The following is a 17,681-nucleotide window of genomic DNA, read 5'->3' on the forward strand; positions in this document are numbered from 1 at the left end:
TACTGAATGTATACATAAGTATCAGTAGCATTTCTTTATAGCCATATAGCAATCTGAAAATGTAATTTCTAAAAGAAGACAGTATTTGTTACAACAAATTACAACAATGATATCTAGAGATTAGCAAAAGATGTACAATATCTTTCTGGATAAAATTAGAAAACTTACTTTCAGCATACAAAAGAAGACCTAAATAAATGGAGAGAAATACCATATTCATGGATGGAAATATTCAACCATATAGAGATGACAATTTTCTCTAAATTAATGTACACATTCAATAAGAACCAATCAAAATCTCAATAGAGTTTTTCATGATACTTGAAAATCTAGTCTTAAAATTAACTTAGAAGAACAATTAACTAGAAAGAATCAATACAATTTAAAAAAAAATACAGAAGGGGACTTGCCATGACAAATATTGATTTAGTAAAAAAACTACAGAAATGAAAACAGTATTGCATGAGTACAAAACCCAAATAAGTAGACCAGTGGGATAGACAAAGGGATTTAGAAACTTGATATATTGCAAAAGTGATATTAAACGTTTGTTAGGAGGAAACAATGGGCTATTAAATAAACAGCTTATGTTAGGGACAATTGACTAACTATATGGAAAAAGACAAAATTAGATTCCTACTCCACATACACAAATAATCCCGAATGGATTAAAAACCTAAATATTAAAAACAAAATGGCAAAGCTTTTAAAGAAAATAGAGGAGATGAGGGCAAAACTATAAAGTAAAGCATGGAACTAAATATCTTAATTGTCAAGAAAATGGTTACCACTAGAGAGAAGAAAAGGGAGTTAAAATTGGGAAGAAGGATGCATGGGGACTGTAAGGTTCCGGTAATGCTGCTTCTTAACTTGTGCAAAGGTTACATGAGTGTCCATTTTACAATAATTTGTTTCTTTTATTGTATCCATTTCTGTAGATTTAACTATTTAAGGTAAATAAATAACTTAGGAGAATATCTACATAATACTTAAATAGAACAGAGTCTCTTAAATAAAATACAAAAAGAACAAAGTTCCTAGCCACTAGAGGTAGCTAAAATGAATCTGGATTACAATTTCTAACTAATATGTTTACATTAAAATGTAAAACTTTCATATGACTAAAGACACCATGCTAAATGAAAATGTAGGACACAATGGGGACCAACAAAGTGAACATCTGGAAAATATTATTTAACCTACAGCAAGTTGGTAAGGTATCATTGAACAATCTGAACCAAAAGTAGGTACAGGATGTAAACAGGCAATTCAGCAAAGAGGAAACCTAAATAACCATTGAACACACTTAACCTCAATAGAAATCAGAGTAATGCAGAATAAGGTACCATTCCACACCCAACACACCGGCAAAGATTAAAAATCTAACAATCCCAAGTGTAACAAAAGATTTGAAGAAATGGGAACTCTCATATGCTTCTGTAAAAATAAATAAGTTAATATAACCACTCTCTGGAGGGCTATGTAATACCTTATAAAAAAATCTATATGCCACTGCTCTCAGCAATTCCACTGAGAAACTCTAGAACCTGTGCAAAGGAGGTCAGAACAAAGGTATTCATTGATGTGTATTATTGTTTGTAATAGTAAAAAAAGAAAAAAATAGAAACAAGTGTCTTTCTGAGAGAATGGATGAATAAACTTCTCTACCTCCTTAAACAGAGGATATTACACATGATTTAAATGTGTCCTTAATGTCTGAAATGTATTATAATAAACTGATTTCTTTATACAGGAACACCAGACAGTAGTTAAGTGAATAATTTAATTTACTAATACCAACATAGATGAAAGAGAATGCAAATGAGAAAAAAATAAACTGTGAAAAGATATTTAATAGTACTGTACCATTTGTGTACAGATCTTTTTTTAGAACTGTTTTAATGTTTTTTATTTATTTCTGAGAGAGACAGTATGAGTAGGAGAGGGTCAGAGAGAGAGGGAGACACAGAATCCAAAACAGGCTCCAGGCTCTGAGCTGGCTGTTAGCACAGAGCCCATCCCGGAGCTCGAATCCACAAACCGTGAGATCATGACCTGAGCTGAAGTCAGACACTTAGACTGAGCCACCCAGGCACCCCCATAAAGATCTTAATCATAAATATATGTTCTGTGTTTATATGTATACTGTATACATATAATTTATTTTTATCTATAACTTAAAGTTTATAAATATGCAAATGCAATAAAAGTGTAAAGCTTTCAGGAGAATGAGAGGAGACAATAACTTCAGGACAGAGGTGATGTAGAGGGAAGGAAAGAGATGAGTTGAAGGCCTTCATGAAAATAAAACAGATCTGAAGTAAATGTGGCAACAAGTATCTATCTGTTTAATCTCAGTGGTAGTTTCAGGGGTCTTTGTTATAGTGTTTTCTGTACTTTTTATGTTTATAACTTCACATAACTTAAATTGTGATGGAATTTTTAAGAACACAAGGGAAGTAAAATGCATAGTTGATGTTTCAGGCCTATGAAGGTTCTTTCTTCAATCCATTAAATAGTTATTTGTTTTTAATTTTACCCATCGTGTATAGAACTCTTTCCTAATCCTATCACAAGCCTCCCCATCTCCTTAAAGAGAGGACACTAGACATGATTTAAATTTCTCTGAACTGGCTGAAGTCTATCTAGTTTGAATCACAGAATTAAAGAATGAAAATGGATCTTTAAAAGTAACTAAATCCAACAACTCTTTTGAAATCTAATTATTATTACACATGTTTCATAGATAGAAATCAGCCTCAAATTGGATACTTTCAGGATGCAGTACATTCCATATTTTTGTATGTGTGAGAAGGGGATTCTGTGAGAAAATTATCCTGATTTCAAGATTAAAAATTTTTCTCCTTGCAGCCATCCCACTCTGTTCCTTCTTCTGCCATTTAGGGCCACATACTGCAAGTTTAATATCATGTAAAATCCCATCAAATATTTGAAGATATCATGACCTCCTAAATCCCCTTCCAACCCACCCCCCTGGTCAGATATCTCCATGTACTTTCACTGAATGACATTGTTCATATCCTTAGCCTATTTTTTTCAATGTTGCCCACTTCTTAATAATTTATAAAAGTTCTTTACATATTATGGATACTCTTTGTTATATGTGCTGATAATGTTTTCTCCAAGAAAGTCATTTTTAAATTTTGTTCATGGTAATTTTTGACATATGAAAGTTACTAAATTGTTTTTATACAGTCAAATATGTCATTTTTTTCTTTCATGGCTTCTGGGTTTTGTATCTTAAGAAGATATTAATACAGTCCTATGTTGTGTTCTTGTTCATTTATAGGTTTTATTTTTCACATTACTTATTTAGGGTTGCTTCTGTTCACTCAGCATTTTTGAGATTCATCCAATTTGTCGAGTGTATCTGTTTTTTCAGTTTTAGCTTTCAAATTTATGTCTATGATCTATCTTGATTTTTGTGTATGACAGGGTCAAGGTTTATTTTAGATGTCATGGTTCAGATGTTTATTTTAGATTAAAGATCTCTCCCATTTCCTGCATTGATTCTACTTAATTGGAGCCATTTGCAACAATTGCCCAATGTGATTTTCTTATTTCAAGTTGTTAAATCTCCCCAAATCTCAAGCTATTTTCTTTTGCTTGTTCATTTTCATGAAAGAAAATCTATATTGATTGATCATAATAATTGGAGGGGATCCCCTCAGCCATTGTGTAGGGCAGAGCCTGATTTCCACAATGGGTTACAACTCCCCCTTCCTCCAGTGACAGCAGGTGGGTACAGAAGTCCTGCCGTGCTCTATTATCCACTTCAATTTCCTAGTGACACCTGGAACAAATTATGTGACCAGCACTCCAGGCCCTGGTGGAGTTTCCAAAGTCCTCCAACTGCACCTCCTTCTTTCTAACATAGTTCTAAGAGAGGTAAATTGAAAATGCTTTTTTCTAACTTTTACTCGGTCAAGATTTTTTTTTGCCTTAGTCTTCACTTGACTGAAGATTTTCTTCTCTAGCTCCACTGACCTGTGTTCATGAACTAGATATCTGTGAGCTGGCTCTTAGAGGCCTCTTTCAGTTTAGAGCAACTACACAGTGTCTGATTTCGAGCAGGATGGGTAATGAAAGTTGGCATCTCTCAGAATGTTAACGTATGCCCCATTCCAATTGCTGCCTTTCCTACTGCCAGAGAAAATTTAGCCAGTGAGTTGCAGTCTTTGTCAATACAGATAATGCCACTGATCAACCAAGAGGTATTTATTTAGTGTCTAGCACTGTGGCTATACTTGCTTCATTGTATCCTCTTATTTTCTCTTATGAAGAGTATAAACGACATATAAAGTATTGGAATGAATGCTGGCTATTCCCGATTCTTCATTTCTTTTTCATTCTCAACCCATATGGTTATGGTTTCCTCCTTACAAGTGAGAAATATTTAAATTGATTTTCAGTGACCTCCTAGAGAACAATGATTTTGCAAGAATAGGTTGAGTTTCATAACAGAATTCCAAGACTCCTCTTTACTTTTAGGGACACGATGCAATGGCTAGGACACAGCTAAGAACTACAACTCATATCTGATGTAATTACTTGAGTTAGCTCACCTGTTCGATCTGTTTATACCATATCATCAGCACGTCCTCTAGCTGACGAACCATTTCTGAATTGTTGGCGGCAGCCGTCACTTCTTCAAAAGTATGCAGCTTGGAAAAATCGACATTGTCTACCTTCTTTAACTTAACTGTGCCCTCAATACTTACTCTAGCACCTAAAAGGAGGAGACAATATTGAGAAGAGCTGTTTAATGTCAGTGTGTGATTTCTAGCTATAATTACTCAAATGTTAGAGAATCATAATACAAATTGATTGTTAGATTGTGACTTTGTAAGTTGTTAATAAGATGTATTTTAATAATATGAACTAATAAAGTTATATATTTTTGAAAGAGCTAATAATATAGTTATATTTTTAAATGTGGTGTAATTTTTCATGAATAATATAGGAATAGAATCTTCTTGCTACAATGGAAAAATTTAAAAGAATATATCCTACTCCTGCAAAGATCCCCAGAAATGAGAGGTTCAATTTCTTCTAGGTCTCATAATTACTTTGAGTAACACTTTCTTTTAAGATGGAATGGTTTTTAGGGCACCTGGGTCACCCCAGGTGGGTCAGTTGGTTAAGCATCTGACTTCAGCTCAGGTCATGATCTCACGGTTCATGGGTTCGAGCCCTGCATCAGGCTCTGTGCTGGAAGCTAGCTCAGAGCCTGGAGCCTGTCTTCAGATTCTGTATCTCCCTCTCTCTCTCTCACCCTCCCCTGCTCACACTGTCTCTGTCTCTCTCTCAAAAATAAATAAAAACATTTTTTAAAATATGGAATGGTTTTCCTCTAATACTTATCATTAATAACAGATCCCACAGTTAATTTGCTCATTTTTAGTAATGTACTAAATGTTAATTTTGTACTTACCATCTAAAAATGAAAGGTATCTGTTGATGGTTTCAGTGAAAATGTGTTTTTCAGACTCTCCTTGCTTGGACTGGTTTAAAGCACCCCAATTATTTGTTGCAAGAATAGCTGGCACAAATATACTTGACAGCATGTTCCTAATCCCAGGAAGGATTCCTGTTGATGCATCCAGTACCGTAAATAGCACATCCTGAAAGGGTGGTGTTCAAATGTTATTTTGTATGCTAATCCCATCAAAGTACTGAAATCATAACCTAGTTTTCATTACGTTAAGCATAGACAATATTTTTTGTATACTATTAGGAAAACTTAGGTGGTTGTAAAATCAACAGATTTATATTCTGCCCCCATTCTAATCATTCACATGTTTGTTCATCAAGGCAACACTTTCCTCAGTGCTTCACTTTCTACATCAGGAAGGAGAAATGGGCTGGAGCCTATACAATGTGGAGGAAATGAAGCTGAGCCTTCTGCATAGAGTTCTTAGTGGGAAACTGCCCTGTCCAGGGAAATGAGACTAGAAAAACTCCATCAGAATAAGGAAAGAGCAATGAAACTAGCCCTCTGCCCAGAATTTTAAGTGGAAAAACTGATCAGCCTCAAGAAATCAAAAACACAGAAATCAGAAGTCCAGCATCTATGAGTATGATATCTCAATGAATACAATTGAAGTGACATGGACATCCCAAGCCAAGAAATTAAGATAAAACACTTGCCAAAAGCCGCTATTTTTTTTTTTAAACTGTGGGTGTATGGCAGTGAAGAATACAATGGCTATGAGTACAGTATGGTGCCATTGCCTTGATTCGTGCTAAAGTGTCACCAGTCTTTCCTACTACTGCTTCTGCACCATTAGTCAAATGCCAACACAGTAAAAAGGCCAAATTTCTTAGTATAATGATAAAAATACATTCTGACCTTGCAGATTCCATGAAAGGGTTTAGGCAACCATGCTGAGGATCACTGGTATACTATAGGCTCAATTGTGATTGTATTTACACGATTATAATGATGTAAACAAATATATATCTAAGCAAAATAGAATATAACTATGTTATAGTTATATAAGAACAAAGGGATGGAAAATGGCAGGAAGGACATAGGATAAAAAAAGAGCTAAATCTTCATCTTCCACAGAGAAAAGTCACTAGGTAATGTTTGACCTGGCAAAGGAGCAATCAGGGGACACTATTTAGAGATATGGAGGCAAATGAAAGAATCAGCTGAGAGTTTAACGGTTGCTCCTGGAAAGTGAGATAGATGTCAGTTTTCATAACAAGATGTACAAAATTTCTTCCTTTTTGAAAACTGCATACAGGGGCACCTCAGTGGCTCAGTCAGTTAAGCATCAAACTCTTGATATGAGCTCAGGTCATGATCTCACCATTTGTGATATAGAGCCCTGCCTCTGGCTCTCCATTGACAGAATCTTTTCTCTCTCTGTCCCTCCCCACACTTGTGTGCTTGCTCGTGCTTTCTCTCTCAAAACAAATAAAAAAATAATTTAAAAAAATTGCATACAACTGTGACAAAATAAAAACTCAATAAAAAAAGAATGAGTTGTCACAAACAAGTTGAAGGGAGAATTAGTGAAATGGAAGACACACTGGGGAAACAAGTGCACATGTTTAGAGACATCAGGTAAAACTGTTTGAAAGACAAAGAACAAAATCAAACAGAAAGAAAAGACAGAGCACCTATGAAGCACACTTACAGAAGAGGCACCCTCAACCACAAGAGATATCAGAAAACAATGGCATATCTACAAGGAGTCACAGGGAAACAACTCCCAACCTAGAATCTAAACCCAAGCTAAACAACCTCTCTTAAAGCAATTTTTTGTCATAAACTGAAAAGGAGAAAAATTAGGGTGGATTTGTTACCTTTACCACTGTAGAAAGGAAGACTTTTATTAAGACTCTCTAAAAATAATAAAGAGAATTAGTATTTGTTGAGGGACTACTATGTCAGGCAAGATAAGAATTTGCTGATTTGTAATTTAGTCTCACAACAATCCTGCAATGTAGGTATTACTATATCCAAATTAATAATGTAAACACTTAAGTCATAGAAAAGAAAAGCAACCTGTCAAGGAACACTCCACTGGTCAGTGGTGAAGGTAGGAGGCAAATTTGGGTCTATCTGAATAAAATTGCTGTTATTCCCAATCCACCAAGCTAACTTCCCAGGACTAGATAAGGAGTATCTATGTCAATTCTCTCTTCTTCCTAAACTATTAAGGAGTTAAAATATTAAGTAAAGTGGAAATTAAATAAAGTAACCAATACTCAAAATTATGTGAACAATATTAAATTCTTTCCAAGTAAATAGAAGGATGAAAATTATTTGCCCACCATCTAGAAGAAATGGAAAATTCATGAGTTTTAAAAGCAGTGCCTAAAGGATAAGTATCACTTCGTTCTATTATAGTAATTTCTCAGTTTCCCTGGATACATGAATACATTATTTTCTTGGAACTCAATTCAGTCATATATACGGGAGAGAAAGTAAAGTAGAAGCATAACAATGATAATACCTTCAATGTTTAACTATAGGCTGATGATGCCAACACATGGTAGAATAAGATGTCCTTTGTTTTTGTCCCCTAACAAAAAACCAATAATTTGCTTTTTATCAATGGACAAAAGTGCTTTATAGGAGCCCTGTGACCAGCACCATATGTCGAGGAATTCAGGAGGAGTCTCTCCCACCATGCATCAGAGAACAGGCATCTAGACCTTAGTCCAGGTGTGAAACCTGCAGTGTCCATGAACCAGCTCTAACCCTTCTTAGACACTGTCCAGGAGCCCCATGGACAAAAGAGCCTTTGTGGAAGTCCAGATTTCCAGAAGAGAAGTTCCAGCACACAGCTGGAGCAAAAAAATATGAGTTTGTGTGCATGGTTAAGGTAAGAGGTGCAGCTCGACTTTATCCACATCACCCCTCCCCAAGGCAGCACAGCTTAGGACCAAGGGAGATCTTCTCAGCCTTTAATTTCTCCTGCAGAGGAAAATAAGAGCAGGTAAATGAGCATCCAGCTTCCCTAGCGATGTAGGATGCTGCCAAAGAGGCTCATTTCTCTCCCACCACACCCAGAGTACTAAATCATGAGCTGCATGGCTGAGGGCCAGGGGGATGTGGGCATAAACAAGCTGAGAGAGCGGTAGATAAGTCTCTTGGAAGGCATTAAAGGGAAGCAGATCCTGCTAATTGTATCACAGACTCCATCAAGGAGCCCACCACTGGGAGCCCAGCATGGCTACTGGAAACATCTGGCGCATGGGTTCCCCCAACTGGCCCATAGGTGCCCCCAGCCCTCAGCATACTTCAGCCACACATGCTCCCTACCCCGTGGCTGGCTCCCTGTGCATGCTCCTGATGGCAACAGTGAGAGCACACTTTGGCAGATGGCTAGTGAGTACATGAAGAAAGCCAGCCCAAATCTTTTGGCCAGGAGGAGATCACAAACTTGAACTTTAGTATCACCTTTGGGAAAACAAAAGAGAGGTTGTCAGCTTGGTGCATTGCAGGATTGAGAAAAGGCACTCAAGCTTAAGAATTCATCTACAAAAGGAAGAAAGAAGTGTAGAGCGGATTTATCCATAGAAGGTCTGGGAGAGCCTTAGAATCACCAGCAGGACTGAGGGAAAGCATTTCTCTCCCAAAGACGGTAAAGACTGGAGGTGACTACTATATCAAAGGCAAAGACAGCAATACAAAACTTTAAGGAACATGATACCACCAAAGGATGATAATAATTTTCTAGCAACCAACCCCAGACACATGGAAATTTGCAATTTACCTGAGAAAAAGTTCAAAATAGCTGTTTTAAGAAATTCAATAAACTACAAGTAAACACAGAAAGATAATTCAATGAAATCAGGAAAAAAATACATAAACAAAATAAGAAAGTTAATAGAGATTGAAATCATGAAAATAAAAAAGCCAAACAGAAATTCTGGAGCTGAGGAATACAAAGAAGTAAAAAGTGCAACATTGGTCATCAACAATAGAATGGACCAAGCAGACGAAAGAATTTGTGAAACAGAAGATAGGAACTTTGAATTTATCCAGAGGATAACAAAGAAAAAAGAATGAAAAAAGTTAAGTCTATGTGATCTATGGGATATCATCAAAAGCACCTATTGGCAAATTATTGAAGTTCAAGAAAGAGAAGAGAGGAGGAAGAAGGGGGATGAAAGCTTATTTAAAGAAATAGTGATTGAGAAATGCCCAGATCTGGGGAGAGATTTGGATATGCAAGTTCACAAAGCTATTCACCAAATAAAACCAACTTAAAGAGATCCTTTCCAAAACACATTATAATAAAACTGTCAAAACTCAAAGACAAAGAAAAAATCTTAAAAGTGGGAAGAGAAAAGAAACTTGTAACTTAAAAGGGAACCCCCAAGTTTACCAAAACATATTTCTTAGCCAAAACCTGACAAGCCAGAAGTGTGTGAAACAATACATTCAAAGGGCTAAAAGAAAAAAAAAAATGCCAACCAAGATACTCTATCTGGCAAAATTACCCTTCAGCAATGAAAGAGAGATAAAGATTTTTCTAGATAAACAGAAGCTGAAATATTCATCACCATGAGACCCGCCTTACAAGAAATGCTGAAAGGAGTTCTTCAGGCTGAAATGAAAGGCACAATTATTAATATGAACACATATGAAAAAATACAATACACTAAAAAAGGTAAGTACATAGTCAAATTCAGAATAATCTAATACTATAAATAGGAGTGGTGGTGACCATGTAGCTCTAGTATAAAAGTTAAAGAATGAGAGTAATAAAAATAACTAGAGCTACAAAATTTGTTAATGATTACATAGTATAAAAAAGATACATTATGACACCAAAAACATAATAGGGAGGAGCAAAAAGGTAGAGTTTTTGCATACAATTGAAGTTAGTTGTTATAAGCATAAAATAAAGTGTTACAGCTATGTCTTATGTAAGCCTCATGGTAACAACAAAGCAAAAATCTAGGGTAGATTCACAAAAGATTAAAAAGGAAGGAAACAGAGCATACCACATGGAAAAACACCAATTTACAAAGGTAAGTAGAAACAGAGGAAAAAAGAACAAAATGGAAGTATGAAACAACCAGAGGGCAATCAATAATATAGCATTAGTAAGCCTTTATATATCAATAATTATTCTAACTGTAAGTGGATTGAATTCACCAATCAAAAAGCACAGCACGGCTGGATGGATACAAAAATAAGAGCCAGCTGTATTCTGACTAAAAGATACTGACTCATTTCATTAAGAACATATATAGGCTCACAGTGAAAAGAGAAAACAAATAGGCCATACGAGTGGAAATCAAAAGAAAGCAGAAGTAGCTATACTTAAATCAGACAAAATAGACTTGAAGCCAAAACAGTAACAATAACAATAGACAAAGAAGGTTACTACACTATGATACAGAGGTCACTTTATCAAAAAGATAAAGCTATCATAAATATATATGCATCCAACAGAGCCCCTAAATATATTAACCAAATGCTAACAGATCTAAAGGGAGAAACAGACAACACAATAGTAGAGGACTTTTAATACCCTACTTTCAACAGTGGTTAGTTCATCCAGACAGGAAATTAACACAGAAATACTGCACTTGAACTGTAGGTTAGAACAAATGTACCTAATAGACATATACAGAACATTCCACCCAATAGCAGAATATACATTCTTCTCCAGTTCACATGGAACATTTTCAGGAGAGATCCTATGGTAGGCCACAAAACAGCAAATTTAAGATGACTGAAATCATACCAAGTGTTTTTTCCAGTCACAATTGTATGAAACTAGAAATCAATAGCAAAAGAAAAGCTAGAAATTTCACAAATATGTGAAAATTTACACCCTCCTGCACAATCAGCAGGTCAAAGAAGAAATCTAAATAAATCTCAAAATAAATAAATAAAACTTAAAAAAAAATAAACACAACGCTGGAAATCCTAGGCAGAGCAATTAGAAAAGGAAAAAAATATATGTCATCCAAATTGAAAAGGAAGAAGAAAAACTGTCTCTATAATAATATAAATAGAAAATCCTAAAACACCACCAAAAAACTTTTAGAAAAACTGTCAGAAAAGTTGCAGAGTACAAAATAAACACACAGAAATCAGTTGTGTTTCTCTATATGCATTACAAAACATCTGAAAATTAAATAAAGAAAATAATCGCATTTACAATAGGATCTAAACCAGTAAAACTCTTAGGAATAAAATTAACTAAGGATATGAAAGATCTCAAAACCATGACATTAATGAAAGAAAGTGAAGATGATGAATATAAATGGAAAGATATTCGATGTTCATGGATTGGAAGAATGAGTATTGTTAAATGTCTGTATTACTCAAAGCCACCTATAGACTCAATGCAATCCCTATCAAAATTTTAATGATATTTTTCCCCCAGATAGAAAAAGCAATCCCAAAATTTGCATGGAACCACAAAAGACACCTTATAACCAAAGTAATCCTAAGGGAAAAAAACAAAACAAAACAAAACTGGAGGCATCAAACTTCTTGATTGCAAACTATTCTGCAAAGGTATAGCAATCAAAACAATATGATACCTGACATAAAAATAGACACATAGGCCAATGGATTTGAATCAAGAACCTAGAAATAAATCCATACATGTGCAGTCAACTAAAATTTGACAAGAGAGCCAAGAATACTCAATGACTGAAGACAGTCTCCTTCAATAAATACTGCTAGGAAAACTGGATAATTAGATGCAAAAGAATGAACTTTGACCTCAATCTTATACTATTCACAAAAATTAACTCAAAATTAACTGAAGACTTAATCATAATACCTGAAGCCATAAAATTCCTAGAAGAAAACACAGGGGACTGCCTGAGTGACTCAATCAGTTAAGTGTCTTACTCTTGATTTCAGCTTAGGACATGATCTCATGGTTGTGGGATTGAGCCCCATGTCAGAATCCACGCTGGACATGATATATATTCCATCGTGGATTTTTATCATATCTTCTTTATCTATTTATCCTTAGTTGTACACTTAGTTTGTTTCTATATCTTGGTTATTGTGAATAGTACTGCAATGAACCTGGAGGTGAAGATATCTTTTTGAGACCCTTATTTCATTTCCTCTAGATATATATCCAGAAATGGGATTTCTGGATTGTATGACAGTTTTATTTTTAATTTTTTGAGGAACCTCCATGCTTTTTTCTATAGTAGCTGCACCAATTTACATCCCCACAAACAGTGCACAAGCATTCCCTTTTCTCCACATCCTCACCAACACTTATCTCATCTTTTTTTTAAAGTTTATTTACTTATTTAAGTAATCCCTACACCCAGTGTAGGGCTCAAACTCATGACCCCAAACTCAAGAGTTGCATGCTCCCCTGACTGAGCCAGTCAGGTGCCCCTATTTCTTATCTTTTTTGATGATAACCACTCTAATGTGTATGAGGTGATATCTCATTGTGGTTTTGATTTTAATCTCCCTGATGATTAGTGATCTTGAGCATCTTTTCATGTACCTGTTAGTTTTTGGATGACTCTGAAAAAATGCCTATTCAGTTCCTCTGCCTGTGTTTTCATTGGATTATTTGTTTGTTTGCTATTGGAGTGCACAAATTCTCTCCCTATATTTTATATTAACCCCCAATGAAGTAGATGGTTGACAAAGATTTTCTCCTATTCCATAGGTTGCCTTTTTCATTAACTTTTTTTTTTTTTTTTTTTGCTGTGCAGAAGCTGTTTAGTTTGATGTAGTGTGCTTACCAATATTTGCTCTTCTTGCTTTTGCTTTTGGTGTCATAACCAAAAAATCATTGCCAAGATCAATCTCAAGGAACTTATTCTCTATGTTTTATTGTTTTATTTTTATTTTTATTTTTTAGAGATTGAGGGATGGGCAGAGGGACAGGGAGAGAGAATAATTCGGCCATGAGAAGGAAGGAAATCCTGCCTTTATAAGGCAACATGGATGGACCTTGAGGACATTATGCTAAGTGAGATAAGTCTGACAGAGAAAGACATATACTGTACAATCAGACTTATATGTGGAATCTAAAAAAGCTTACCTTATAGAAACTGAGAGTAGAATGTTGATTACCAAGGGCTGTGGGGTAGGGGAAATTAGGGAATGTTTGTCAAAGGATACAAACTTCTGGTTATAAGATGAGTAAGTTTGGGGGATCTAATGTAAAGCATGGTGATTATAGTTAATACTGTAATATACACTTGAATATGGCTAAGACAGTTCATCTCAAATGTCATCACCAAAAACAAAACAAAAACAAAAGGTAATTATGTGAGATGATGGAGGATTAGCTTATGCAACAGTGGTGATCAGTTCACAAAACATAAGTGTATTAAATCAACATGTTATACAGCTTAAACTTACAAAATGTTCCATGTCGGTTAAATCTCAATTAAGCTGGAAAAAAACATTTAACTATATAATAGGAAAAGATGTAAACATACCTCATGAATATTTTTAACATTTATAGCAGTATCATTGTGACAGCGAACAAAAAATATACACAATCCTTTTAGTTTCTCTGGGGCTGCGTTGTCTATATACAATCTCATCATTTTTGCCCCTTTGGTTGCTCCAGGAATAGTTCGACCACATTCTGAAAACAAAAATCAAGAACTTAGTGTATGACCACATAACCATTCAAATGTGATGAATTGCCATGGATCTTACACTGTGGCTTCTTGCTTTACTGTAAGTAGTTTTTGATAGGATTGTGGAATAATTGTTTTGTCTACAAAAAGACATCAATAATTGAAATTCTTAAAGTGCAGCCTCTGTTTTCTTTCCCTGAGCTCTGCACTTTTCTCCCTTCAAAGCCTTCACACAAACTGTTCTATCCCTTCTCTGACCCTCTGCCTCCCTAATTCCTACTTACCTTTCAGATCTCAGCTGACACACTAGTCTCTTGGAAGCCTTCACTGACTCCGCAGAGATTTAGTCCCCTACTAAATACACTCATAAGCACCCCAAGTTATATTAAATTCTTTCTTGACCTAATTTTGATGAAAATCATTTAATTTTAAAAACTATTAAAAATATGATAATTTTGTTAGATGGCTGGTTATAATTTTTATTTTATTTATTTTTTATTTACACTCAAGTTAGTTAACATATAGAATAGTATTGGTTTCAGGAGTAGAATTTGGTGAATCATCACTTGCATATAACACCCAATGCTCATCTCTAACACAAGTGCCTTTCCCTAATGCCCATCACCCATTTAGCCCATCTCTCCACCTACCTCCCCTCCATCAACCCTCAGTTTGTTCTCTATGGTTAAGAGTCTTTTACAGTTAGCCTCCCTCTCTGTTTTTCTTCTTTTATTTTTCCCTCCATTCCCCTATGTTCATCTGTTTTGTTTCTTAAATTCTACATACAAGTGAAATCATATGATACTTGTATTTCTCTAACTGACTTATTTCACTTAGCATAATACATTTTAGTCCCATCCACATTGTTGCAAATGGCAACAGTTCATTCTTTTTGATTGCCGAGTAATATTCTATAGCATATATATACAACTTCTTCTTTATCCATTCATCAATCAATGGACATTTGGGCTCTTTCCATAATTTCGCTATTGTTGATAGTGCTTGGTTGTAATACAGAAAAGCAAAATCAACAGTCTTCCTATTTACAACAACAAACAAATTTAAAATGTGATAAAAGAAATTTTAAAATTTTCACAAAACCATGAAAATCTTTTGTCTTCCCAGCCTTCCCTCTTTTGGGTATGGGGGATTCTTCCTGTCCCAAGATTCTGGAAGACACCAGTGTCAGAGCCCTGCAGGGGTGGGCAAGTGCAAACTAGACTAAGCAGACTCTCTGCAAGAATACAAATCCTGATGGGAGACACCAAAGGTAAAAGGGGATTTGAGAGATGTCAATTCAGTGATGAATGCTAAAGAAACTGCCCTGAACTCCGTGTAGATGCTCTGTTCTTGTCCTTCCCAAGGCCTGATGGTTCAATTGGTTCTAAATTTTGTGAACAACTCAAACTTTTTCTTTTTTTGCGCTTACATACGAGAGTCTGTTTCTACTGCCTGCAGCCAAAGAACCCTGATACACACAGTATGTAGCAATATAAGAGCTCAAATGCTCATTCATGGAGGTTGGCACAGAGAAGTACCTCTACCCCTAATAACCTCCCTCCTCTTTTTCCTTGATAGGAAACCCCATTGTCTCATTTAGCAATGTGTACACTCCCAAGGGAAACAACTGCTTTCTCAGCCTCCCTAATGCCTATGGTAGCAGTGTGACACAGTTCTGGCTGATAAGACATAAGTTTAGGCTTTCCTGAAAAAGGGGAGCCTGCTTCAGATCTGTGTCTCCCTCTTTCTCTGCCCCTCCTTTGCTCACACTGTGAGACCAGCAGAGTGAACGCTGTCACGGGCTGAACTCATAACTGCAAATTAAAAATTCACTTACACATTTTACAAATAGTAAAATTAAAAGTTTACTTTTAAAGGGATAAGTAAGTAGTGTGAACTTTAGAGAGGGAATCTGGTTTCATACATACTGGTTTTCAACCCGGAACACTAGGGTAGGCATGAGATATGAGCCTCACCTAAAGGCAGCAGAGGAGAAAAGTAAGCAAGAACCGGTAGCAGGGACAATCCACAGGATTTCAAAGGTATGCAGTCTAAGGCCAAAAGGATGGCCTTAGACTCATTGTTAAGACAACAGTTTCACATCCTGGTGAAGCATTAATTACTTCAGGAATGGTGTGAATAGTAAGCGAAGCCAGAATTCTGACAGCTGCAGGAGACCCAGGATGCTGACCCAGGACCACAGCTGCTGAGCTCTTACATGGTTTCATGACTATACCAGCCATCTGAAAGCCTGTGTGCAAAATGGCTCCACCTGTTTCAGGGAGAATGCAATTAAATTCTACTGAAAATGTGTATCCTCCAGCAGACACCAGTGACTTCTAGAAGTATATTTTCTCCTTAACTTAAATCATTATACTAATGCCTGAAATACATATTTGGGCTGAAAATGTATTGTTTTTAAGACACTCTCTTTTCGGGGCGCCTGGGTGGCTTAGTTGGTTAAGCGTCCGACTTTCACTTAGGTCATGATCTCGCGGTTCGTGGATTCGAGCCCTGCGTCGGGCTCTGTGCTGACTGCCAGCTCAGAGCCTGGAGCCTGTTTCAGAGTCCGTGACTCCCTCTCTCTCTGACCCTCCCCTGCTCACGCTGTCTCTCTCTCTCTCTCTCTCTCTCTCTCTCCTAGAAATAAATGAAAAACATTTAAAAAAAAAAAAGACACTCTCTTTTCCACACATGAGCTTTCAGTAAATTTTCTTTATAAATAAAGGATTATCTATGCATAAAGGAAAAGATATGCTGCACTTTAACATTCATTAACTAATAACCAGCACATTGTCCTTGTAAAATATCCTTACCAAGACCAGGGACATCTCCTTCTTGGTACAAAAATTTCAGTGTCTTACAACCACCTTTCATAAAAAATTGAGCAAATGGTTCCAGCTGTTAAATAAAGGAGAAAATGATGATCAGTAAAATGACTCAAGAACTGCAATAAAATGAACCAAGCCCTAGGCTAGGCATTTTACATATCTTAATCCTCATCATTTTGCAGATTGAAAAAAACAAAAAGAGGCTCAAAAATTTTATTCAAGATACATACTGAGTGACAGGTACATCAGAAGCAGGATTAGAATTCAAACTACTTTAACTCCAAAATTACCATGAGATATATGGTCGATTCTACTTCTGAACCACATCAATGATCTACATATATAAGTAGGCAACCACTTACCTGACCTTGCCTCACAGAATCCTATAGGGGTTAATGAATGAGTCCAACTTCAGGTAAATATAAAGAATTATGATTAAAACAAATCATTCTTAAAAGCTGACTTGGAGAACAGAAAACTTGCCTTATTAACTAACTTGGTGATCAAAATTGGGTTTATAGACCAATTATTTGAGTAATTATAATTTCAGCAACTGTAATTTGACCCATATTATAGCCAAACTAATATAAAAACAAATTATTATAATGAATGTCCCATATTTATGAGCATGACGTTCTTATTTAATTACTTTTAAGTCAGCCTAATATCTTTGTAAGTGGAAAACTAAATAGGTCATGTAAACAAAAACCCTCACACATCAATTGGGAAATACAAAGTTACTCAATCCACTTCACCCAGTCG

General features: G+C 35.7%; 1 protein-coding gene across 1 annotated transcript in view; it reads right to left on the reverse strand.

Moving 5' to 3' along the window:
• The window catches only part of DNAH8 (dynein axonemal heavy chain 8), a 318,105-nt gene extending 304,038 nt beyond the window's left edge, over positions 1 to 14,067 (reverse strand). The window contains exons 1-3 of the mRNA XM_039235325.1: positions 13,942 to 14,067; positions 5,456 to 5,645; positions 4,587 to 4,750 (exon numbers count right to left, since the gene is read on the reverse strand). Of these exons, the coding sequence (XP_039091256.1) occupies positions 4,587 to 4,750; positions 5,456 to 5,645; positions 13,942 to 14,052 (465 nt within the window). The 5' untranslated portion in view covers positions 14,053 to 14,067. The remainder of the gene's footprint in view (positions 1 to 4,586; positions 4,751 to 5,455; positions 5,646 to 13,941) is intronic.
• Between the last annotated feature and the right edge of the window lie 3,614 nt (positions 14,068 to 17,681).

Source organism: Hyaena hyaena, unplaced genomic scaffold (genome assembly GCF_003009895.1).
Source record: "Hyaena hyaena isolate Hyena2069 unplaced genomic scaffold, ASM300989v1 scaffold_96, whole genome shotgun sequence".
Classification (NCBI taxonomy): Eukaryota; Metazoa; Chordata; class Mammalia; order Carnivora; family Hyaenidae; genus Hyaena; species Hyaena hyaena.